This window comes from Rhinoderma darwinii, chromosome 3 (genome assembly GCF_050947455.1).
Source record: "Rhinoderma darwinii isolate aRhiDar2 chromosome 3, aRhiDar2.hap1, whole genome shotgun sequence".
Taxonomy (NCBI): domain Eukaryota; kingdom Metazoa; phylum Chordata; class Amphibia; order Anura; family Rhinodermatidae; genus Rhinoderma; species Rhinoderma darwinii.
Genome location: NC_134689.1, coordinates 112,806,918 through 112,832,480, shown reverse-complemented (window position 1 = coordinate 112,832,480; position 25,563 = coordinate 112,806,918). Strand labels below are relative to the sequence as shown.

The following is a 25,563-nucleotide window of genomic DNA, read 5'->3' as shown; positions in this document are numbered from 1 at the left end:
TACAACGGGACACTAGATTATTACCATAGGCAAAAGAAAGTGAGGCAGCACTGCCAAATATTTTGGAAAAAGATCCTTTTATTCCACGTGCGACGTTTCAGCTCAGTGTGAGCCTTTCTCAAGCACTGAGGCTCACACTGATCTGAAACGTCACACGTGGAATAAAAGGATCTTTTTCCAAAATATTTGCCAGTGCTGCCTCACTTTCTTTTGCCTAAATTGAGGGGTCCTTTTTGGACTGTGACCCAAGAGGCGTGCACCCGTTTTGAGTTCTTGGATCCTGTGCTGCTGATTTGTATTTATTTACTATGGATTATTACCATAAATGGCAGATTTACATAGCCTTTAAGGGGTTAAGCTGCTATTCACCTGCAAAAACGTGCGGACATTAGCAATAATTAAAAAAACGCTATGTGTGTCCCTACCCTGAAGTAGCAATTAAATCCAAGGTGACATGTTTTCTACAGTCCTTTGCTTTACCCTTCTTTTCCACCCAGACCAGAATGAAGACTTCCCCCAGCTCTGTTATTCCTCTGCAGAGTTTGCCACCCAGGCATTTTTGGCTTCCTGTTTGTACACCATGTACCCCACAGATTGCCCTCCATAACAGCCATAATGCCCTCTATGTCACCATTGAAAAACTCATTGTGGATGTTAAAGTCTTCCTCCATGAGACCACCTGCGCCGAATGGCGGCTTCATGTCTGATGTGTGGTGCTTACGTCAGACATGGTAACTGGCATCTGCTCCAATTTAGTTACTTAGGGAAAGAGAAAATATGCAACTAATGGTCCAGGATGGTCTCTTGCTAATTTGCAGTTGAAACTTGTGATCACCGGAGCATCAGGCAAAAAGACCAGCTGCACATGACCCTGGTGCCCAGGCCTAATTACACAACAGATTACTAGTTAGTACGTGTGTCATTAAGCTGATTACTAATGGGAATCTTTTTTATAGTACAAGTTTCTACTAGCTATTGACTGCTTGGGAGTCATGGTAATTAGCCATTCTGCATTAACTGGCTAGTTCTCAGCACAGATGACTGGAAAAAAATAATGTCATGGAGATAGCAGCCACTTGATGCCACAATGTAGAAAATATATAATAACAACAAATAACAGAAAGCACAAAAGGGGTAATTTATCAACCTATTTTTTCTGGCGTAGGAAGGAACACGTCGTTGACGTAACGAAGCCATAGGCCTATATGATCTTTATATAAACAATCATGAATTTATGAGGATTCAAAGAATGGCATAAATATATTAGCATAGCCTAGATCTGCAGAGGAATCCATCGAGGTACCTTGTAATTGAAGGTAGAAATTGTTATCAAATCTAAAATAATCTTTGGTCAAGACAAGATCGAGTAAGGACATGATTAACTTAATTTTCTGATTATAAGGTGTAGCATCTTCACATAATTTGTACCATACAGCTGACAGGCCTTCATTGTAAGGGATATTAGTGTATAGATTTTTAATGTCTGTCACGATCTGTGGGTATGTGGACCCGCTAGGCAGCAGCGCCGTAGCGGGGTAGCAGCTGGCCAAACAGTGTACCAAGTCAATATGAAGTCCGAGCACAAGGGTACCTGTAATAGTCCAGACAGCAGCAGCGGCTTAGGCACAGATGGGACTTTGGCGGCAGGTGATGCAAAACATGGCAGATGACACCAGACGTGGTGTAAGTCAGCAGGCGTAGTAGACTGCACAACACGACTCTAACACTAGAGATGGCACAGGAACAAATACAGCACGGGATACAGGATATGCCATAAATGTCTAAGTTGGGAATTTTCCTTTAATACGAAGACTGGTGTATAAAACGTTAGTCTTAGTAAATCTGTCTCATTGTGCCATTTGTCTAGCAACTCCATAGAAAAAATACATTTTTAGATAAACTGCACAATATGGTTTTTCTGCCGCTTCTCTTAACTCATTGGACATAGACTTATAATATGCTGCCTTAAATAAAGGCAGAATATTAGAGAAAAATCTGCTTTCACCAGCTGGACATGGAAGACAAAACCAATAGCCACGTCAGCCGATCCTGGTTATTTCTGTTAAATCAGATGTCAGACATCTGATATCTAGGATACCTTCAATTTAAAAGCAAAAACATTTTGATATATCAGAGAGGCGTCTCTGAAATATATATTCATGCCTGTGGTGCCACAGCAGTTTTTCAGTTTTGTTTCTTTCTACCCACATTCAGTAAGCCATAACAGTTTCATTTTCCGTTGACATAGCCATATGAGGGCTTGTTTTTCGCGGGAAGAGTTGTAGCTTTTAATGGCACTATTAAATGTACCATACAATGTACTGGGAATGTGAAATATAATTCTTTGTGGGGTAAAATGGGAAAAAACAGCAATTCCTCCAATGTTCTTTGGGTTTTGTTTTTATGGTGTTCCCTCTACGGTAAAAACAACATGTTAACTTTTTTCACTTTGTCAAAACAATTGCGGCAATATCAAGTTTATATAGTTTTTTTCGTCTTACTACTTTTACAAAGAAAAACATTTTTTTTTAATCTTATTTTTTTTAATTCTTTATTTTATTTTATATATAATCGTTTATATATTACAACTAATCGTACCGGTCGGAATCGAACACACCCACAAAAAAAAATAATTAAAAGGGAAAGGAAAAAGAGAAAGAAGAAAAATAAAAAAGGGGTGGGGGGAGATATGGAGAAAGAGACTATGCTAAATTACCCATCTTTCCCTCCCCTCTCTCACCCAAACCCTCCCCTCACCTTCTCCCCGGTCTCCATGGACCCAAACAACAACAAAAAAACAACACCCCGTCATATTTTTAGCCCTACCAGCCCTCCAGCCCTGTCAGAGGCCTCTCAAAAGGCTATGAGAATCGTCCAGTTTCTGAAATTCTGTCCAGGTATACTGTGTTCTGTAAAATCTGTCATATGTATCATTCGAACAAGAGATTAAGTTCTCCATTTGCAAAATATCATTAACTTTAGAAAACCAAAGGGAAAGCAAAGGAGCTTCTGTTTTCTTCCACATTAATGGAACACACATTCTCGAAGCCATAATTAAGAAGCATAACAATGATCGCTTGAGAGAAATAAGGGGAATCTCGCCATGACAGAGGAGGAACAATGCGGGGTTCAAAGATAATTCCACTCCAAGGATCTTACTAATAATTTCTCTTATTTCTTCCCAGAAGGAAAGTAACAAGTGGCATGACCAAAAAATATGAAGGAGTATACCAATTTCGCTTTTGCATCTCCAACATTTTGGGTCCGCAGATGGACATAAAGATTTTAAATGTGATGGAACTCTATACCGTCTGGAAAGTAATTTATAGCTAGCTTCCTAGAAGTGAAAGCTAACAATGGATTTATGGGTCAAAGTGAAAATCTTCTGTCTCTGATCGGCAGTAAGAGAAATTTAAAGGTCCACTTCCCATTGAAGCATGAAAGGTGGGGTAGTTGTCCTGGGGGATTCTGGAGGAGAGCGTAAATCTAAGACAGTGAGTGCCTAATCAGACCTGACCTTAGACACAACTTCTCAAATTAAGTTTTATCATGTGTGTACGATTCTGGTGGAGGGAGAGATGTTAAAAAAGGTCTCAAATGCATATATCTCAATGGCCCCAGACGATTAGAGATCAGCAGAGAATGTGGAGTTAGCCAGTGGATTATCTTTTTGTAAATCACTGACTAAATTTACCAGAGGACACCCAGTTACGGAAGATCAGGGCATCTATTCCTGGAGGGAAACGAGGATTACTCAAAATAGGATATTGTGCAGAGTTACATGGTAAGAAAAAATTGCATACTATTTAATTCAAACAGCATTGCAGTGTCGGACCTGTAGTAGGATGGACCCGTATGTGGAGTAAATATGAAGACTCCAGCCAGGAACATGCTGCCAGAGAAATACGGGAAAAATATTGTTCAACCTGGACCCAAGGTTTAAGGGAACAATGTTGGCACCAATCGATAACTCGTGTCAGATGTGTTGCCAGATAATAGGTTTTGATATCCTGTAAAGCAAAGTCCCCCACACTTTTTAGGTCGACACAGCAATGTCCGTTTAATTCTTTCGGTCTTCCCAGCACATATAAATGTTATTTGGATGGAATCAATAACTTTAAAAAAAGAAGAAGGGATTCTAATCGGCAATGCCTGTATAAGATATAGAATGTGGGGGTAGTAAATTAATTTTGAATATAGTATAACGACATAGCCAGCTGAAGTACCTCTTGGTCCATTTCATACAGTCTTCACGTAGAGCGCGTAGAGGGGGGGGGGCTCGATTGATATAAATTGGATAGGTTAGGGGTAATATTAACTCCCAAGTATTTCAGCGACATTTCGCTCCAGCGGAGTACATCAGGGTATATTCAATATGTGCACTCCAAGAGCATTAGTACTGTGGGCTGGGCACGGTTCCAGACTGAAGCGTCCCCCCATAATTTACCACAAAGGCAGCTCCATAATATATGAACAACCACAGAGAAGAAAGAAGAGCTTATAGTCAATATTATATAAAAGATATAATTTTATTAACACATATGACAAAACAAGGTATAAAAGTTAATAGAAGGACAAGACCCTAGTATAAAAATAGAAGCGATTGCTGACACTCACAGTATAGAGTAGTGGGTATCTGCATCACAGAATAATGGTCATATATAAACTCAAATAGGATAGGTTCCCATATTAAGACGTTAGTGAACCATACAGAAATATAGTACGTCAAGTAATAAGGTAGAAAAACGAGATAGACCAATGATTCAAGTAGAGTGCTAATGCATAAATACAGTGTTTAGAGCAGATAACGATAGCTTTACCCATAGATGCGAGGACAGTGTTCAGTGCTCGCTCTAGCACAAAGTCTTGTCCTTCTATTAACTTTTATACCTTGTTTTGTCATATGTGTTAATAAAATTATATATTTTATATAATATTGGCTATAAGCTCTTCTTTCTTCTCTGTGGTTGTACATCAGGGTATATGTAAGATTTGCGGAGTACATCAGGGTATATAGAAGTTGTGCGGAGTACATGAGGGTATATGTAAGCTGGCCGAAGTGTATCTGGTCATAATAAGATGATGTAATAATGGGGTAAATCAACAATAGAATTGTTTATCCATGGATAGTGACGTATGCTTTGAACCAATCCTTTATGCACAGGCCAGATTTTTGGGGCAGGAGTCGCACTTTTAAAAGGTGTCCGTGGTATTGTACAAAATATCCGCACTCCAGCATTGCCTAATCTTTGACTTCTTCACTAGCCCCATATGTAGCATAAGACCCCAAAATGTCAGTTTCCACTGCATTTACAGGGTCTACCAGTGGGGCTAGCAAATGATGACATGCGGTTTTAGGTGAAGAACTGCTGCACATATAAATTAGTCTGGGTCATTGTTTTGCAGTATTGTGTTCTGAGTCATAACTTTTTATTTTTCCGTTAAGCTGTGTGAGTGCTTGATTTTCATGGGACGAGCTGTGGTTTTTATTAGTATCATTTTGGGGTAAATGCGATTTTTTGATCACTTTTTATTCCATTTCTTGGGCGGTGAGGAGACCAAAAAACAGAAATTCTCTCACTGTTCTTTATAAATTTTTAACGACGTTCTCTGTGTAGTATAAACAACATGTTTACTTTATTCCGCGGTTCGATATGATTATGGCAATTTATATATTTTTTAACTATTTTACTACCTGTACACAACAAAAACGATTTTTTGTAAATAAAATTATGTTTTAGCGTCACCATATCCTGAGAGCCATAACTTTTTTTTATTTTTTTGTCAACGGAGCGAAGTGAGGGCTTGTTTTTTGCGTGACAAATTGTACTTTTTATTGGTACCATTTTGGGGTACTTGCTACTTTTTTATCACTTTTTATAAAAAAAATTTGGAAGCAACATGACCTGCCAGTGTTTTTTAGTTTATTTTTTTACAGTGTTCACCGTGTGGGATAAAGAATATGATATTTTTATAGTTCCAGCCTATCCAAACGAGGCGATACCTATTACGTTTAGTTTTTATTATTTTTTCATTTTTTTCGAATTATAAAAGGACTTTATCAGGGAAACAAGGCGATTGTTTATCATTTCAACATTTTTTTTTTTTTTTACATTTACTAGGGGACTTGAACATCTGATCTTCTGATCCCCAGTACAATACACTGCACTACTTTTGTAGTGCAGTGTATTGTAACTCTCACTTTACAACAGACTTTGTCAGGACTTAATAGGCTTCCGTACCTGGCCGACTAGGAAGCTGTTGCTAGGCTTCCTGGTTGCCATGGCAACCAGCGACATCCCACGATTTTTCGCAGAGGGCCGATGGGGTACAGAGGGAGCCCCCGCCCTCTGTGTCAATCACTTAAATACCGCTGTCGCTATTAACAGCGGCATTTAAGGGGTTAAACTGCAGCGATCGGAGACAGAAATGTGATCACCACCGTATATTACAGCCGACACCCGCTGAAGATAAAGCGAGCAAAGCTCCTGTGCTCGCTTCATCCTCAGGGCGTTACTGTATGCCCATTTGCGGGAAACATATATAATATTTTTCAAATACCGAAGCTTAGGGTGAGCAATATTGGATAAGCCTGTTGTGGTGTCTAGAAGTGGGTTCACAAATCTCCTCCCAAAATCCAAGTCCCCTCGCCAAACTCCTCCAGAGCCTTCAAATAGCCAGCTAAGTCAGAGTCTTGACCTCAGTTGGGTAAGGAGAGACATTATGAGACCTTTGACCAAAAGCATTCTACCTACATTGTTGGTGCGAGACTCCATGGAATAGAACCAGAAAACAGTATGCGCATACCCTTTGAGTGTGGGTCAGAAGTAAAACGGTGATATGCTGTAGGGAACCCTATACTAGAAAGCTTAAATGGGTTGTATGAGCAAAGGTGAGGCTCCTGTAAGAACGCGACAGGCAACTGATGGCGCCTTAGGAGTCACATCGGGATTGAGCGCTTTTCTGGACTATGAAGTCCCTTAACGTTTAGTGAGCCCGCCACTAGGTCTGTTTGGGGGGGGGACGGGACACGTTGGTGAAGTAAAAGGAGATGAGAGGAGACAGGGGGAGAGAGTACGAAAGGAGAAAAAAAGGGGGGAGAGGGGGCAAGAAGGAAATTAAGAATTAGCTGGAAAGGATGACCCCACTGGTACCCATAGTCACATATTTTGGCCAGTACGGGTTAAAGCATACCTCTCATTTGAAGAGTACGTGCGGATATATCTGGAATTTTTTATACCATAGAATCATCTAGATGTATTGGGCCATAATTCCAAGCCTTTCTGATGATCAATTCTTTATCCGTAAAATAGTGCAAACGGCAGATAATATCCCGGGGGGTATCTTGGTCAGAAGAATTAGCTCTGGATATACAATGAATTCTATCTATCATGAATGTAGCATCAGGCGGTCTTTGAGCTATAGTGTTGAAGATAGTAGTGACCCTCCGTAGGAGGTCTTCTTGTGGGCCCAGCTCTCCAAGGCCTTTCAGGCTTATATTATTTCTACGGTCTCAATTCTCTTGGTTGTGCAGTTGGAGAGACAGGTTTTGGAATTGTTGGTGAGAGGTGGACACTTCATTTTCCAGAGCGATTACTCGTTTATCTAATGTAGAAAGATAATTTTAAACTTTAGTGGTTTTGTTGGCTATTTGGTCTACTTCCACCTTAATTCTCGATATTGCCTCCAGTTGAGATTGTTCGAGCTGTGTAATGGCCGAGACTAAATCGCTTTTAGTTGGAAGAGATTGTATTAGTTCTTTAAGTGATTGCAACTCCATATGAATAGTCAATGGAGCCGATGTTGTTGTTGGTTGATTAGTTGCAACTACCTGAGTTCTCGTGAATCTTGTGATATGAGAGGCGTATTTTTCGTGTTGCCCCGGAAGTTCCACCCTCTTACATGTCTCTCTCTCTCTAGAACCACTCCATCATTGATGCCCAGGTCCTATCTCAAAATAACATTATATTAAAATAGCTCTGACTTTTACAGACGCTGTGATAACAATTCTGTTAAATGTTTATATCTTTTTTTATATTACTTTAGGAAAAAGAAAATGAAAAAGGTGGTTATTTTAACCTTTCAATATTTTTAGACATACAAAAAACAACTCTTTTTAACTTTTTTTTTAGTCCCTCTAGGGGAATTTAACAGGTCGATCATTTGATTGCTAGAACCATCCACTGCAATAATTATGTATAGCATTGTATGGTATACAAGATGGCAGACCTAGGGGACTTCATTAGTTGCCATGACAACCATTGCCATCCCGCAATCGCATTGCAGGGAGGTCGATGGCCTGACGGAAGGGGATGTAACGGCTCTAAAGGTCGCTATTGACCACGACATCTAAACAGTCGGGATTGGAATTCTCTCCAATCCCGGCCGCTGAAGTGAAGTGTCGGCTGTAACATACAGCAGATATCTACTGAGTATAGAGCGGGCTCAGCCCGTGAGCCTCACTATGCTCCCCCTTGTCGGCTATGATGTACAGATACGTCACATGTTGCCAAGGGGTTAAAAATGGCTCCTCTGTGATAATTAGATGGGTCATGTTTAGTATCTTTCTGATTGACAAGGATTAATATGGAGCATAAAAGGATTCCTTATAGTAGCTAGTCCTGCATTGGGTTGCGTAACATATTACATAACTGCGGGTTGAAAGAGACAGCTATTAGGTAAGCTAATGCTTGTAGCCAGAGTGTGGGACAAGTGAGTTTGAGCTGCGTTTACCCCTAAGGCTGGGTTCACACGACCTATTTTCAGACGTAATGGGGGCGTTTTACGCCTCGAATTAAGTCTGAAAATACGGCTCCAATACTTCGGCAAACATCTGCCCATTACTTTCAATGGGCTTTATGATGTACTGAGCCAACGACCTGTCATTTTACGCGTCGCTGTCAAAAGATGGCTCGTAAAATTACAGCCTCGTCAAAAGAAGTGCAGGACGTTTTTGGAGCCGTTTTCTCATAGACTCCAATGAAAACGGCTCCAAAAACGGCTGTAAAAAACGCAGCGAAAAACGCGAGTTGCTCAAACGACGTCTGAAAATCAGGGGCTGTTTTCCCTTGAAAACAGCTCAGTACTTTTTGTTAAGCGTGTGAACATACCCTAATAGTCGCACGCACATCATGTGAGTCAAGATAGATCTGTGGGCTGGCCACGACAAACAGAAACAGATCTCCAGTCAAGAGCTTAACAAACATAAATCTCAGTTTTCTGATCTTGAGTGTAACTGAAAGGTTTCCATTTTTCTGCAATTACGCTTTAAAGGGGTTGTTTGCTGCCACAACAGCGTGTGTGCGTGTGCGTATTTCTCCCCACTATTTTGGTTTAGTCCTTCTAGCAGTTACGATTCTCACATGCATACTCCTTTCCTTCCTATATGTAACATTTGGTTAATTCCTCGATGGGGCTAGTATTTCTGGTACTATTTCTTTTATCTTTCCGTTTTCCAAAACACAAATATAATGGTGCAGATATATGCAGCACTGACATCGGCCCACAAGCCAGTATATGTAGTTACAATGAGTGCAAAAAAAAACAAATAACATACAGCTGAAATCGATACTGAAGAAGAAGACGACATTTTATGCATCCTGAACCAGCAGCCATGCATAATGACCCGTATGAGAACAGGATAGAGATAGAGAGAAGCAAAAGAGAAGAGTGGGCAGAAGGGAAAAAGGAAGGAGAGAGAACTGACCTTACACACTAGGCCTAGGAATTATACTCAGGAGGCCATGATGGTCCTATACTCCCCAGACGATTGAAATCGAATCCAATCATGCCATGTTTTGAGGAATTTAGCATGGGTCCCTCTCATCTATGCCGTGACGTCCTCCATTCTCATAATCTCCTGGATCTTGCCGAACCACATGCCCACCGATGGAGGACGAGAATGTCTCCACAGCGCGGGGACGCACGCTCTAGCTGCATTCACCAGATGGCGAACCACTGAGCGTCGGTACGTAGATAATGGAACGTCACACAGATGGAGCAGGAAAAGGGCCGGAGAGCACGGAAGGGGGAAATCCGTAAATTTGGAGGAGATGCGCCAAGTTCCTCTCCCAGCTAAGCAAATAGGAGGGTGTGGAAAGAGTGGATGGAGAGATCAAGAGAGCATAAAGTCTGGACAACGAGTGACGCACCGTGCCCGTGCAAAGGAGTTCGAAAGGGGAACTATCTCGTGAGTATGCCGATGGGTTAGGTAGGGACGCGAGGAAGTGTCTCAACTGAGTGACCTGCCAGGAAGTAAAGGAGATAGGATCTGACAAAGACGCCAACTGTGGGCTAGTCATCCAGGTCGTACCCTGTATAAAATGGGCTGCATGTCCTTTACCCGCCCTCAACCAGTTCTGGAAGGGACCCCTTTCCTGCCCCGGTGGGAATGCAGGATTGCGCAAGATAGGAAACAAGGGGGAGGGAGACGGAGAGATCTCTTTCCAGGGAAAGAGCCGGGACACAACCGACAAGGTGGGCCCGATAGTCGGGTGTGTCCGCGCCGATAGGGTGACGTGTTTTCCCAACCAAGGTAGGGCCTGCAATGGGACATCAAAAAAGGTCTGTTCCATGGACACCCACTGTTTAACCTAAGTGTGTCTAAACCAGTCCAAAATTCTTGTCAAGTGGGAGGCCTGATGGTAGGAAACAAAGTCTGGGAGACCAATGCCTCCCTCACACTTAGCACGAAAAAGCATGGATCGGGCAATACGTGCTGGTTTCCCCACCCATATGAATCTGTGGAGTAGGGACAGCAGGACTTGAAAGAAAGGGTGTGGTAGGTGTACCTGCAGTGCCTGGAAGAGATAAAAAATCTGTGGCAAAATATTCATTTTAAATATTGCACACCTACCAAACCAGGTAAAGGTGCCCGTCGTCCAGGAATCCAAATCGCTCTTTACACGTTGAAGGAGCGGCGGGTAGTTCACCGCATAAAGGCGAGACAGATCACTGGGAAGCCGGACCCCCAAATATTTAAGCAAATCTCTAGCCTATTTAAAGGAGAAGGACTCAGACAGATCATCCAACAGGGACTGTGGCAACGAGATATTGAGAGCCTCCGACTTCTTGTAGTTGATCTTGAAGTTGGACAATTTCGAGTATCTACTCAACTCTGCCATCAGGTTGGGCAAGGAGATTCTGGGTGCAGTAAGAAAAAAAGAGCAGGTCATCCGCGTATGCAGCGACCTTATGGGACCCAAAGATACACCCGCTATGTCTGGATTGGAGCGAATATGGCACAAAAAGGGCTCCAAACACAAAATTAAAATTGAGGGGGACAAGGGACATCCTTGCCTCGTACCATTTGAGATAGCGAGTGAGGAGGAGAAGTGACCGTTTACCTTAACCTAGGCCGAGGGGGAGGAGTAAAGACTCGAAATATATTGCATCATATGCGTGCCCAGTCCAACATGCCGCAAGGTAGCCAGCATAAAATCCCAGTTGACTCTGTCGAAAGCCTTCTCTGCATCCATAGACAGAAAGCAAGTCGGCAGAGCCGAGGCAGCAGCTTGATACATCAAGTTAATTGCCCGAGTGGTATTATTTCGGCCTTCCCTTAGAGGCATGAAGCCCACCTGGTTGTTATGTATCACATTATGTAGTAGTGGGGTCATCCGATGGGCCAGAATCTTTGCAAACTGCTTTAGATCTACGTTTAACAAAGATATGGGGCGATAATTTTGGCACATGGATGGGTCCTTCCCATCTTTGGGTATCACCGTGATGTGGGCCCTCAACTCCCCTCCGTGAGTGAATTGAAGGCGTGTAGGAAATGGGGTTAGAGCAGATCCGAGCAGGCCTTATAGTATTGTAAAGGTAGTCCATCCGGGCCCGGTGCCTACCCCGCTGGCCAGTCCTTCAGTGCCCACGACAACTCCTCCGGTGAAATAGAAGCCTCCAGGGCAGCGATAGCCTCCTGGGAGATACATTTCATCCCTGAGGATCGGAGATATGTCTCAATCCTCTCCAAGTGGCTCCCTCCATCCGGAGAAGGGGCCCGAGGAAGATTATAAAGAGAGTGGTAATAGGCACGGAAGGCCTCCGAGATGTCGTGTGGAAGCTGCAGGCGCCTATTGTGTGAGGCATTAACATGAGGGACATAGGTGCGAGAACAGGTTTTCCTAAGTGCACGCGCCATGGTCCTACCAGGTTTATTACTGAATTCGTAAAAGTGCCGTCTGCATTTAACGAAGGAGGCCCTAGCCTTGAAAAGACAGTGAACGAACCTGCACTCTCAGCTGCCCCAGCTCCGCCCCCACAACCCGGTCCTGGGAGACCTTATGGGACTGTTCCAACCCGTGTATGCGGGACAAGAGGTCCAGGAGGTGTCCGCTCCTTCTTTAGTTTGGAACCAATACGATTTAAGGAACCGCGCACTACACACTTATGCGCCTCCCAAATGCAGAGCGGGTCAACCCCCGGAGTAGCATTTGTACAAAAGTACTCCTCAAGGTCTCTGCGAATGTCCGAGACCACCGTCAAATCCTGCAGGAGCGATTCATTCAAGCACCACTGCCAGGAGTGAGGGTGGACCGTTGGGAGTGAGAGGGTAAGGCTGGGTTCACACGAGCATGTTACGTCCATAAAGGACGGAACGTATTTCAGCCGCAAGTGCCGGACCGAACACAGTGCAGGGAGCCGGGCTCCTAGCATCATAGTTATGTACGACGCTAGGAGTCCCTGCCTCTCCGTGGAACTACTGTCCTGTACTGAAAACATGATTACAGTATGGGACACTTGTCCTGCAGCGAGGCAGGGACTCCTAGCGTCGTACATAACTATGATGCTAGGAGCTCGGCTCCCTGCACTGTGTTCGGTCCGGGACTTGCGGCTGAAATACGTTCCGTCCTTTACGGACCGAACATGCTCGTGTGAACCCAGCCTAAGAGTTATAAGAGCATGATCAGAGAATGTGATATCATCTATGGAGGCAGATGTGAGGCCGGGAAGATGTGAATTACGTAGAAAAACAATAGTCTAATCTGGAATATGAGTTGTGGGGAGCCGAAAAGAACGTATAGTCTTTGGTCGATGGATGCATGAGCCGCCATGTATCGACTAGTTGGTGCTCATGCAACAGCCGGAGTATACGACGGTGAGCTGGCCTGGATAAAGACGAGTGCCCGCGTGAGGAGTCTAGAGTGGGATCCAAGGTGGCATTCAAATCCCCTCCCAGTATTAGGGCTGATTCAGACGACCGTGGCGTTTTTGCGCACGCAAAACACGCGTTTTGCCTGCGCAAAAGCCACTTACCTGCTCCGTGAGGCAGCATCATATGATGCGCGGCTGGGTGCTTTTCGCGCAGCCGCCATCATTATGACACGCCATTCGGATGTTTGTAAACAGAAAAGCACGTGGTGCTTTTCTGTTTACATTCATCCTTTTGACAGCTGTTGCGCGAAACAGGCAGTTCGCACGGAAGTGCTTCCGTGTGACCTGCGTGGTTTTCACGCACCCATTGACTTCAATGGGTGCGTGATGCGCGAAATACGCAGAGATATTGAACGTGCCGCTCTTTTTACACAGCGGACAAATGCTGCGCAAAAAGCACGGACTGTCTGTACTGGCCCATAGACTTCTATTGGTCCATGCATGCTGCGTGAAAACCACGCGACCTGCACGGACGCAATTCACAGTCGTCTGAATCAGCCCTTAGAGTGCCTTACAGAAAGTCATCCAATTCCACCAAAACCTTCTCTAGGAAGGCAACCTGACCTGTGTTAGGGAGATAGTACGAAGCCAGTGTGAACAGAGTGTTAGCCAGCCTACCTTTCACGAAGAGGTACCTTCCCGCTCCATCTGTGCGAGTCTCCACATGTTCCCAATGGAGAGAGCGTGAAATCAGGATGGAGAACCCCCTTAGTCTTGGAATCAGGTGACACACTATGATACCCCTCCGTATAATGGGAGTCCGTGAGTTTCGGTATGCAGTCAGCCCGGAAGTGGGTCTCCTGTAGAAATGTCACTTGCGCTTTTTTCTTCCAGAGAATGGAGGACCTCTTTTCTGGGATATTCAGACCCTGCGCATTCAGGGAGACAATGGTTATGTCATAATAGGAGAAGGAGGAGAAGACAGAGGTGGGAAGGGGAAGAAAGATAGAAAGAGAAAGGCCCCTTTACAGGGACAGAAGTACCGAAGCAACGGAACAGCACAGTCCCTCTAATAGAGTACAAAACCCCTCAACAACTCATCGTGTGCTATGTCGTCCTCAGAAGGAAAAATACCCTCCGACCGCGACACAGCAACACGGAACCCTAATGGGGAACGAAGAATGGCAGCGGTGCGACAGAAACAGTTCCTTAAAAATTACAACAATAGACTAGCAATATGAAATTTAGCTCAATGAAACCCCGGACTCACCCGGTTAACTACAGTGGAGACCTCCCCTCCCCCGCTTGACTAAACAGTTGTAGATCCCCCACTTGAGAAACCCCCAGACCAGCATACTGTACATAATGTCCCATTTAAGATTACCATCAATGCCGATCTTTGCATCTCCTGAAGAACACTGCGAAGAAGTACAAATAAAGTTCAAACCGTGGCCTAGGCCCCAGTGTTGGGTACTAGGCTACACAAGAAGAATGTAGTAGATCAGTCTCTGTGCGGGGAACGCCGCCCTGGGGTCCGGATCTTGGCTGGCCCGTCTCTGGTGCGCAGCGGAATTGGGCGCACAAAATCAGTATATGGACCTCCTCTGATAAAGAGCGATGCCGGGGGCTCTGTCCAATCCGGTAGCCGCACTGGGGAGATCTCCAAAAACCGGAAGGCTTCCTCTAGGTCATCCGGAGACCGGACTGCAAACGAATGCCTCTGTCTGCGGAGTATGATGTGGAAGGGAAGGGATGGACCCATCTGTAGGTAGCTCCCGCCGCTTTAGTAGCCTCCAGCAAGGGGCGGACAGTCCTGCGCATGTAGAGGGTCAGTCTGGAGACATCCGGCAAGACGGTAATCTCGGAATCATTGAAGGAGATGGCCCCCTTCTCGCAGGCTCTCCGCGCAATGTCCTCTTTTTGTAGGTAGAAGTGTACTATACATATGATGTCCCGCGGGCGGTCACCATCTCTAGCCCGCGGGCCCACCAGTCTGTGCACCCTGTCCATCTCAATGGCCATATCACGTGGTCTGTCCAGGAGCTTATTAAAGATATGCGTCACAGCATCATATAAAACATCTGGGGGCACAGGTTCCGATATGCCTCTCAGCTTCAAGTTGTTCCGTCTCCCCGTTTTCGACATCGTCCAGATGTAAGGAAAAGTCTCGCATTTGGGTAGCTTGAGTGTCCAGGGTCTGGGAAAGGACTGAGATGTCCATGGAGTAGACAGAGTTCTGGCGCTCCAATGTCTCCACCCTTGCAGTCAATGAGCATAGCTCCTGTGAGACAGCGCCAATGGCCTTGCCATGCTTCTCCTCCAGCCGAGAGGCGTAGATCCAGATCGGATTTGGTGGGCAGCACCCTCACCAATTTTCAAAGTTCTGCCAGGGTCCGTTCCATTGAGAGCGGTGTACCCGGAGAAGGGACTGGCTGATATTCCCCCAACCCCACTGACGGAGTGAGCGGCCCCCTCAAAATTGCAGGCGTCCCCAGACTAATCTGCAGCCAATCCGGCAGGGGAGACTGCCATGGGGCGGAAAGAAAAGATGGCACCGGGACCGCCCTGCCTGGCAGGGCCATGCTGTCCTCGCCCTGTCTTGATACGGACTGGAGCTGGAAGGGGGGAAAAGTCCTCTGCCAGGGCCGGAGGAACCGACCCCAGACAGTCCTCTGTGGCCTGACCTACCTCTGGCGTCGCCATGACAGATTCGGGGACTCGGGAGCAGCTGTTGGTACACGCCGGCCCGGAGGAGCAGGAAGTCGGCGAGCGCCCACGTGTTGGCGAGGTCCGGCTGCGGCCTTAAGTAGGAATGGAGGAGCCCCGGGGCGAGGAACCGTCCTGCATGGAGCGAAGATACCTGCTGATTGACGAGGTGCCAGGAGTGACCGAGAGGCTCTTGCGACTTCTCCCCTTCGTCATCGTGTACTGAGAACAGGTAAGTGACCCCTTTCGGGTGATTTTCCGTGCGGGGAGTCCAGAGCTCCAGCGAAGTGCGTCCTCACACCGCCATGCCAAAGCCACGCCCCTTCGCAGTACTATTACTTAGTACTGCCCAGAATTAAGGAAATAAGATAGCAGACATAATATATTGCATAAAGATCTATTTCTAACAAAGCTGGAACCAGCCCTGTCTATTAGATGGATCTAGAGATCTCCCCATTTATTGCTCTGCTAGATTTTCTTTAGGCGGGCTGCGCAGGGGCGTGACTTTTCTGCTGAAGCTCCTCCCCCCCCTTCATGTCTTAGCTTGCATAGGCAGATTGTTTCACTGCCTCTGCCTTCTCTCTAGCTTTACAAATACCCATTGTCTTTTTAGAGGGAGAGCCCCGCCCTACATAACTGAAGAGGGAGAGCCCCGCCCTACATAACCGAAGAGGGAGAGCTTGCATACAATGAGAGAATGAGCAGGAGAGGGGAGATCTCAATGCTGTACATAAGCAGTGCTGTATGCAGGCTCTCTTCATCTAAGCAAACGGGTGGCACTCCTGTGGTGTTTTTGCCTGTGTGAGTCTCTATTCACACCACAAGATGTGTTTCTGAATAAAAGCTTCTTCTCTGCTGACAAGCAGAGAAGGCATTTTTTATTAGCTGGTGGCAGTTGGAGAGTGGAATTGAGAATGTGTGTCCTTCCTCATTTTGCTCAGTAGGAGGACATGCACATTACTATACAGATTGAACAATAGGGCATCAATATAACGAACACAGGTATTCGATCTCCGCTCTGTAAGGGTATGTTCACGTGCTTAACAAAAAAACACAGCGCTGTTTTCAAGGGAAAACAGGTCCTAATTTTCAGCCGTTTTTGGAGCGCTTTTTCTATTGAGTCAATGAAAGACAGCTCCAAAAACGGCTCAAGAAGTGACGTGCACTTCTTTTTACGGGGCGTCTTTTTACACGCCGTTATCTGAAAATGAGGCGTAAAATAACGCCCCGTCGGAACAGAACGCCGTATTTTCCATTGAAATCAATGGGCAGATGTTTGTAGGTGTTCTGCTTCCAATTTTTCAATGTTTAAAGCATTTACGGCCCGAAAACGGCTGAAAATAGCCCGTGTGAACATACCCTAAGGCGCACACACACGTTGCGCATATATATATATATATATATATATATATACATACATACACACACACACACCATATTTATGTGGAGATCAGTAGTACTATATGCCCAAGAAGAAGGACCAGCAGAACGCGTGTTGGGACACGTGAGAGTCATCTTGGTCTGTATAATCAATAAATGTGCTCCAATCGCATAAGTACTCAGGGCTAGGTACGTTTAAGAAAAGAAAGAGTCCCAGCATAAATTATCAACTAGGCAACTCCAAAATATGTATCAACTACGCAAAAGAAAAAAAAGAGTTTGTAGCCAGATGTTAATAAAAATATTTATTTTGTATACATGTATTAACCAACAATTTAAAAACAGGATTACTGAAAGGAAAAAGACCCTAGTAAAAAAGGTTCTAAGCGGTTACTGATGTATTTTACATTTGGGATGAGTAATAGCAAAGCTGTCCACTAGTCATATATAATACAGGCTTTCATTATACGAATTTCCCTTCAAAATATAGATAAGTCTATTTGATAGAGAGACTACTGAATCTAGATTTAGCATTCAAGTGATCAGAGAAAAAGTTCTTAATAAAGTGCTAGTGCAATTGATTCACAAAGATAGATGACAGCAGCTAACCCATAGTAAATATGATAGTTCTCAGTGTTCGCTCCCACACAATGACCCCATTGTGTTGGAGCAAACACTGAGAACTATCATATTTACTATGGGTAAGCTGCTGTCATCTATCTTTGCGAATCAATTGCACTAGCACTTTAAGAACTTTTTCTCTGATCACTTGAATGCTAAATCTAGATTCAGTAGTCTCTCTATCAAATGGACTTATCTATATTTTGAAGGGGAATTCGTATAATGAAAGCCTGTATTATTTATTATACATGACTAGTGGACAGCTTTGCTATTACTCATCCCAAATGTAAAATACATCAGTAACCGCTCCCAACCTTTTTTACTAGGGTCTTTTTCCTTTCAGTAATCCTGTTTTTAAATTGTTGGTTAATACATGTTAATAAAAATATTTATTTTGTATACATCTGGCTACAAACTCTTTTTCTTTTGCGTAGTTGATATATCTTGGTCTGTATGCCTCATCCCACTTGTACTCATTATGTACATATACCTTTGATTGTGTCCAGCGATACATGTGATAGGCTTCGTTCACATCTGCGTCAGGGCTCCGTTCTGTCAGAGTTTTCCGTCGGAACGGAGCCCTGACTGACACAAACTGAAACCATAGGTTTCCATTTCCATCGATTTCAATGGTGACGGATCCGGTGCCAATGGTTTCAGTTTGTCTCCGTTGTGCAAGGGTTCCGTCGTTTTGATGGGATGAATACGGTAGTAGACTGCTTTATTCCAGAACCGGCACCAATACTATCCATGGGTTGTTTCTGATATTGCCCCATTGAAGTGAATGGAGTTGTTCAGCAATACCACATACAACCTGAGGCGCTGTTTCTGAAAGAAAGACTTTTTTTTTCCAAATTATGTAATGTATACATTGTTTGTATATATCGAATAGTCAAAAAAAGGAAACAAAGACCAAACTCAAATATACCTGTGTCCAAATGTCATTTAATCTTTCTGAAAGAAAGATTTTCACAGTATAAAAAAGTAAATAATAAAAAAATAAAAACAAAATTAACACAGCAAAGCCAATATACACTTGGCGAACAGAACATTAATAAAATCCAATGTCGAATCCAGAGAACTGGACCTGCAATTCCACAAGGTCAAAGTCCTATGGTTTATTCGAGCATAGCACCAGCTGTCAGGTAAAAATAACATGAAAGGAAAAATACAGAGGGAAAAAAAGACATTATTTCTGTTTCATTCTATTGAAGCCAGATACATAGTTTTGGTTGGTAGAAAGAGATGCAAGGGAAATACACATAGCAGAGAATTAGGGACCATTAAAAAGGTGTTCTAATTAAAAGGGGTCAAGTACGTCCCATTACACCCTTTTAAAGGCATCAGACAAGATACAAAGTGGAGAAATAGGAGTAATGCAAGTGCTTGATAAAGGGATATTGTTTGCGACTATGGGAATATAAACCACACTATTGTGGCTCCTGACCATTCTATTATTTTTTTTAACTTACTGTAAAAACAGGATAATGGCTCATTTTAAACCCGACTTAAATGCATCAATTTTGTCGTTTCCTTTAAAAGTTCTTGCACGTCGCATTTTACTAAATAACTATTTTATTATTCAAATCGGGTTATATGACCTCTAAATTCGTTAGGGCTCACAAGGCAGGATGGTGACAGATGTATTTTGTAACAGTTCCCAGTACATTGAAGTTATCATCTGAATTTAGGGATGGTATAAAAGTCACATGCTGTTAATGGGCATGTGCACATATAAATTTATTTACAGAGTGGAAATTAAGTCAAAGAATTAGACGTAAAAATAAAACATTGTTAATTAAAAATGCAACTTTTGTCATTTCAGCTCCAATATAAATTTTTCTAGCTATTTCCTTGGCTGTGTTCTTGGTTTACCAGAAAAATATAATGATTGGAAATGTAAGAACTTGACTTAAAATCACACTTTTAAATCTAAATATTGGTCAGTCTTTACAAAAGGTACGTATCATATTATTGCCTAGGTTGACCTACGTGTTACAATTCTGGTGACTGAAAAGACCCAGGAGTATAAGATTTTGGAAAAGAAAGTGGTTATAGACAATCATGGCAAATAAAACGTGTTGCTTTTTTTTCCTAGAAGAGGAAGCAGAGTTAAAGGGCTGCATCCCTAGATTTAAAATATAAAAAGAAATAATAATTATGAACATCGAGGGCCCAAAGAAATGCACTGGAAATGTTACTATGCCAATTTTCGTATTTAAAAAATACCAGAAAAACAAAAAGGCGAAAATATTATTAAAATCCCTCAAACGTTTGTGACAGTGCAAAATAGATTAGTGAGAAACTAGAGGTCAGTTGTATGGGATAAAACGTGTATTGGTGAGTTGAAAGAGGAAAACGTTGGAAAGTGCATCACTGTGCCACATTGGAAGTGGTTTTCTTCAGGCTAAAATTGGTCCAATTTACCGCCACTTTCTGGCGTGTTTGTTTGGCCGAGTCCAGACAGAACCTAAAAAAAAAAAAAAGGAACAAGAATTCATAAGAGCACAAAACAAAAGACCTTTTCCTCCCACTCATTATGGTAGCCAATGAGCGGGGTCAGACTGGCCCACCAAAGGATCCTTCAAGGGGCCCAGTCTCTAACACACTAATGGGCCTGAAAGGTCCAGTCGAAGATAAACCCCATAATTCTCATGGGATGATTCACAAATTACCTATTAGACCTTATTGATATGTCCTGTGTGCACGCAATGATAACAACAAGGAATATGATACAATGAAAAGTGGACATGTACAGTACATGTTCTATGTAGATGGAGGATGGGCTCTCAGAATCATCTCTTCTGGTTGGCCCAATTCACCCCAGTTGGACTCTGCCCATGAGAGTCCTGTTTACATGTTCTAGTGTATGTTTGAAAAGTAAATAGGACCTGTGACCTCTTATGACATCTCCGTTTCAGTAAATACTTGTATTACCCACAATACACTTTTCTTAGACCTTTTGGGTTATGCCGTTTCTCAGTTATTCCTCCGGAAAGTGTATGAATTAATTCACAACTGGGTGTCACCATTAACCCCTTCCCTCTTTAGCTACTTTTGACCTTCCTGACCGAGCCTCATTTTTCAAATCTGACATGTTTCACTTTATGTGGTAATAACGTTGGAATGCTTGTACCTATCCAAGCGATTCTGAGATTGTTTTCTCGTGACACATTGGACTTTAAGATAGTGGTAAAATTTGGTCGATACATTCAGTATTTAATTGTGAAAAACAACAAAATATAGTGAAAAATTGCAAAAAATAGCATTTTTATCAATTTAAATGTATCTGCTTGTAAGACAGGCAGTTATAACACACAAAATTGTTGCTAATTAACATCCCCCATATGTCTACTTTAGTTTGGCATCGTTTTTTGAACATACTTTTATTTTTCTAGGACGTTACAAGGCTTAGAACTTTGGAAGCAATTTCTCACATTTTCAAGAAAATTTCAAAAGGCTATTTTTACAGGGGCCAGTTCAGTTCTGAAGTGGCTTTGAGGGCCTTATATATTAGAAACCGCCAAAAAGTCACCCCATTTTAAAAACTGCACCCCTCAAAGTATTCAAAACAGCATTCAGAAAGTGTTTTAACCCTTTAGAAGTTTCACAGGAATTAAAGCAATATAGAGGTGAAATTTACAAATTTCGTTTTTTTTTGCAGAAATTCATTTTGAATCCATTTTTTGTGTAACACAGAAAGTTTCACCAGAAAAACGCAACTCAATATATATTGCCCAGATTCTGAAGTTTTTAGAAATATCCCACATGTGGCCCTAGCGTACTTTTGCTTCTGAGGCCGGTGCTTCAGTCCATAAGGAGCACCTAGAGGATTTTGGCGCCTTGTTTTTTTTACAATATATTTTAGGCACCAGATCAGGTTTGATCTTGCGGTGCCAAAACAGTGGAAACCCCCCACAAGTGACCCCATTTTGGAAACTACACCCCTTGAGGAAATTATCTAGGGGTATAGTGAGCATTTTGACCCCACAGGTTTTTTGCAGAAATTATTGGAAGTAGGATGTGAAAATGAAAATCTACATTTTTCCCAATAAAACGTAGGTTTAGCTAATTTTTTTTCATTTCCACAAGGACTAAAAGAGAAAAAGCACCACAACATTTGTAGAGCACTTTGTCCCGACTAAAACAGTACCCCACATGTGGTCATAGACTGCTGTTTGGACACACGGCAGGGCTTAGAAGGGAAGGAACGCCATTTGGCTTTTGGAGCTCAAATTTAGCAGGAATGGTTTGCGGAGAACATGTCGCATTTGCAAAGCCCCTGAGGGGACAAAACAGTGGAAACCCCCCACAAGTGACCCCATTTTGGAAACTACACCCCTTGAGGAAATTATCTAGGGGTATAGTGAGCATTTTGACCCCACAGGTTTTTTGCAGAAATTATTGGAATTAGGATGTGAAAATGAAAATCTACATTTTTCCCAATAAAACGTAGGTTTAGCTAATTTTTTTTCATTTCCACAAGGACTAAAGGAGAAAAAGCACCACAACATTTGTAGAGCAGTTTGTCACGAGTAAAACAGTACCCCACATGTGGTCATAAACGGCTGTTTGGACACACGGCAGGGCTCAGAAGGGAAAGAACACCATTTGGAGTTCAAATGTAACTGGAATGGTTTGCGGTGGCCATGTCGCATTTGCAAAGCCCCTGAGGGGTCAAAACATTGGAAACCCCCAAGTGACCCCATTTTGGAAACTACACCACTTGAGTAAATTATCTAGGGGTATAGTGAGCATTTAAAAAAATGTTTAAATTAAAATCCATGGATGTGTGATAAACTTTGAAGCACTCTTTTATGCACAGGTCAGGTTTGTCGGGACAGGTTTCACAATGATAAGTTGTGTCTCGTCTTCTCCCTCTGTTGTAACACACTTTACACTTTTTGGCTCCTTCCCTTTTTACCAGTGGAGGGGATTTCGCCAGGAAAGTGTTGCCCTGGTACAATACGTGGACCATCGCATCTAGAAGTACTGGGGCCCTCCCCTTCCTTGTTCACAAATACAAGGGCCTTGATAACCGCTTCTTGAAACTGAAGGAATGTCCCTGTCCGGCCTGCACATCGGTATAGCACGTAAGCGTTATACAATGCCATCTGTACCACGTGCACGGCCAGCTTTTTGTACCACGCCTTTGTTTTACGCATGGCACTGTACGGCTTCAGTACTTGATCAGAGAGATCAACACCTCCCATGTACTTATTGTAGCCGAGGATGCAGTCTGGCTTGGGGGTCATTGTGGTGCTACCTTGGACAGGGACAGGGGTGCTGCCACTACCGTGTATTGTGGTCAACATAAGGACGTCCCTCTTGCCTTATACTTGACCAGCAACAAGTTATCGCTGTGTAGTGCCCTGCTTTCTCCTTTTCTTAGGGGTTGCCCAATCAGATTTTTAGAGAGGCCTCTCTGATTTTTGCGCACGGTGCCGCATGCTACAGTACTTCTGGTGGAGAGGCATTTAAATAGTTGGATGCTGGTATAGAAGTTATCCACGTAAAGGTGATAACCCTGGTCCAGCAGTGGGTGCATCAAGTCCCACACTATTTTTCCACTAACTCCCAGGACAGGGGGGCATTCTGGAGGTTCTATCCTGGTGTCCTTCCCTTCATAAACCCGAAACCTGTAGGTGTACCCTGAGCTGCTCTCGAACACAGCTTGTACATTTTAATTCCATACCTCGCCCTCTTGCTTGGCAGGTATTGGCGGAATTTTAGTCTCCCCTTAAAATGTACAAGGGACTCGTCTATTGCTATGTTCTTTTCGGGGGTGTACACTTCCTGAAATTTGGTGCTGAAATAATCAATCATTGGCCTGATTTTGAATAGGCGGTCGTATGTGGGGTCATCACGGGGCGGGCACTGTGCATTATCATTATAATGCAAAAATTTCAGAATTTCAAATCGTGCCCAGGTCATTGCCATGCGGTATAATGGGGTGCTGTATAAAATGTCCACACTCCAGTATTGCCTAATCTCTGTTTTTTTTACTAGGCCCATATGTAGGACAAGGCCCCAAAATTTCATCATCTCCGCTGCCTCTATGGGGGTCCACCTAGCAAATGATGACGTGGGGTTTTGGGCTAAAAATTGTTGGGCATATAAATTTGTTTGGGCCGCCATTACATTAACAAAATCCTCAGTGAAAAACAGCTTGAAATAGTGAATTTCTGCGAGGCCTACAGTCTCAAATCGAATTCCTGAGCTCCCTGTGAAATCTGGAATGTGAGGCTCATAATTATCAGGGGGTGGGTTCCACAGGGTATCGCTCATTTGGGGGGTTGCCTCAGCTGATGTCCTGGGGCGTCTTTGCGGGGGTTCCTCATCACTGGATGAGGATGATGAGGTCAAGATGAATGGGGCAATTTCCTCTTCTCCCTCGCTGGCCGATTCAGTGTCAGAGGCCAGGATGGCGTATGCCTCCTCAGCGGAGTAGAGCCTTTGAGATGATTGGGCCATTTTTATTAGGGGGGTATGTAGTGCTTCAACACGTGTAATACTCTTTATAGAGGTGGTTTTGTATGTTGTGCTTTTACACGTGTAATATGAAATTTATAGGAAAAAAAAAAAAAAAGAAAAGAAAAAGAAGAGAAGAATAAGTAAAATGTAGGAGAAAGAAATTTATTGAACGTTCAATATAGAACTGTAAAAAAAACTGAGCTATCAAAAATTTAGTGAATGAACTTCAGTTAAAAAAAACTGAATGTCCGTCACTAAACAGATGCTGACTATAACGCTATAAATTTATACTAACTGTCGCTACGCAATCAAAAATTTAGTGAACAAATTTCAGTTAAAAAAAACTGAATGTATGTCACTAAACGGACGCTGACTATAACGCTATAAATGTATACTGTCGCTACGCTATCAAAAATTTAGTGAATGAACTTCAGTTAAAAAAAAACTGAATGTCCGTCACTAAACGGACGCTGACTATAACGCTATAAATTTATACTAACGGGGGGCGTGGCCTAGCAGCAGATGTAAGAGGACGTGTGTGGCTGGAGCTCCTGCTGTATCCATCCTGAAAGTACTGATTATCCCTGAATTACCCGGTAATATTCACCGATCTCGAGGCTGGGAGGCTGGAGGAGTCGGTACCGCTTAATACAGCTGCAATGACCCGTTCTAAGAAACAAAAAACGCCGCCGGCGAGTCCGGGGCCGAGAAGACAAGATGGTGCCGAGGAGACTGAATGCAGGAGCAGGCACATGCGGTCTGAAGCAGCAGACAGGCTGGAGAGATTTGCAAGAACCCCTCGTGCGAGCGGATCTGCAGCAGGCAAGACGCCGATGGCTGGCAGTGGGAAGGCAGACAGCATGGCCTCAGGCTCCAGATACTCAGTGCTGGGAGAGGACACGGTGAGTGAGGAGGAAGAGCTGGGGAGTCAGCGGCGGGACAGGCGTGTTGAGGAAGATGGAGGCAGAACGCATAGCAGGAGACACCAGGTGAAGGAGCCTTCCCTCATAGATATATTCGCTGCGGTGAAGCAGAACTCCTCCCACTGGGCAGGTGGGAAGCCTGAAGGAAGATATTCTGCTGTTACGGAATGATTTACAGAAAGTGGCAGAAAGACCCACAGTTATTGAGGGGAGTGTCTCTGAAGTGGAAGATGTTCTGCCGGAGCTCAAGCGGGATGTGCAGTCTTCGTCCTTGGTGGTGGTGGCCCTGCAGGCTAAGGCGGATGATTTGGAAAATCGGCTACGCAGAAACAACGTGCGTTTGGTCGGAGTGCCGGAAAAAAAA

The 25,563-nt window shown here is 43.6% G+C and overlaps 1 protein-coding gene and 1 long non-coding RNA gene across 5 annotated transcripts in view; one reads left to right on the top strand and one right to left on the bottom strand.

The window, feature by feature from the left end:
* LOC142749047 (uncharacterized) overlaps positions 1-25,563 on the top strand; it is a 91,933-nt gene that overhangs the window by 19,150 nt on the left and 47,220 nt on the right. The window contains exon 2 of one of the 4 annotated variants that reach the window (XR_012882359.1): positions 19,628-19,761. The exons of the other annotated variants lie outside the window; for them this stretch is intronic. This is a non-coding gene — a long non-coding RNA (uncharacterized LOC142749047). The remainder of the gene's footprint in view (positions 1-19,627; positions 19,762-25,563) is intronic. 4 annotated transcript variants of the gene reach the window in all.
* Positions 18,740-25,563, bottom strand: part of FAM193B (family with sequence similarity 193 member B) — a 62,234-nt gene continuing 55,410 nt past the window's right edge. Inside the window, exon 10 of the mRNA XM_075856578.1 lies at positions 18,740-20,272. Coding sequence (XP_075712693.1) covers positions 20,176-20,272 — 97 coding nt within the window. The 3' untranslated portion in view covers positions 18,740-20,175. The remainder of the gene's footprint in view (positions 20,273-25,563) is intronic.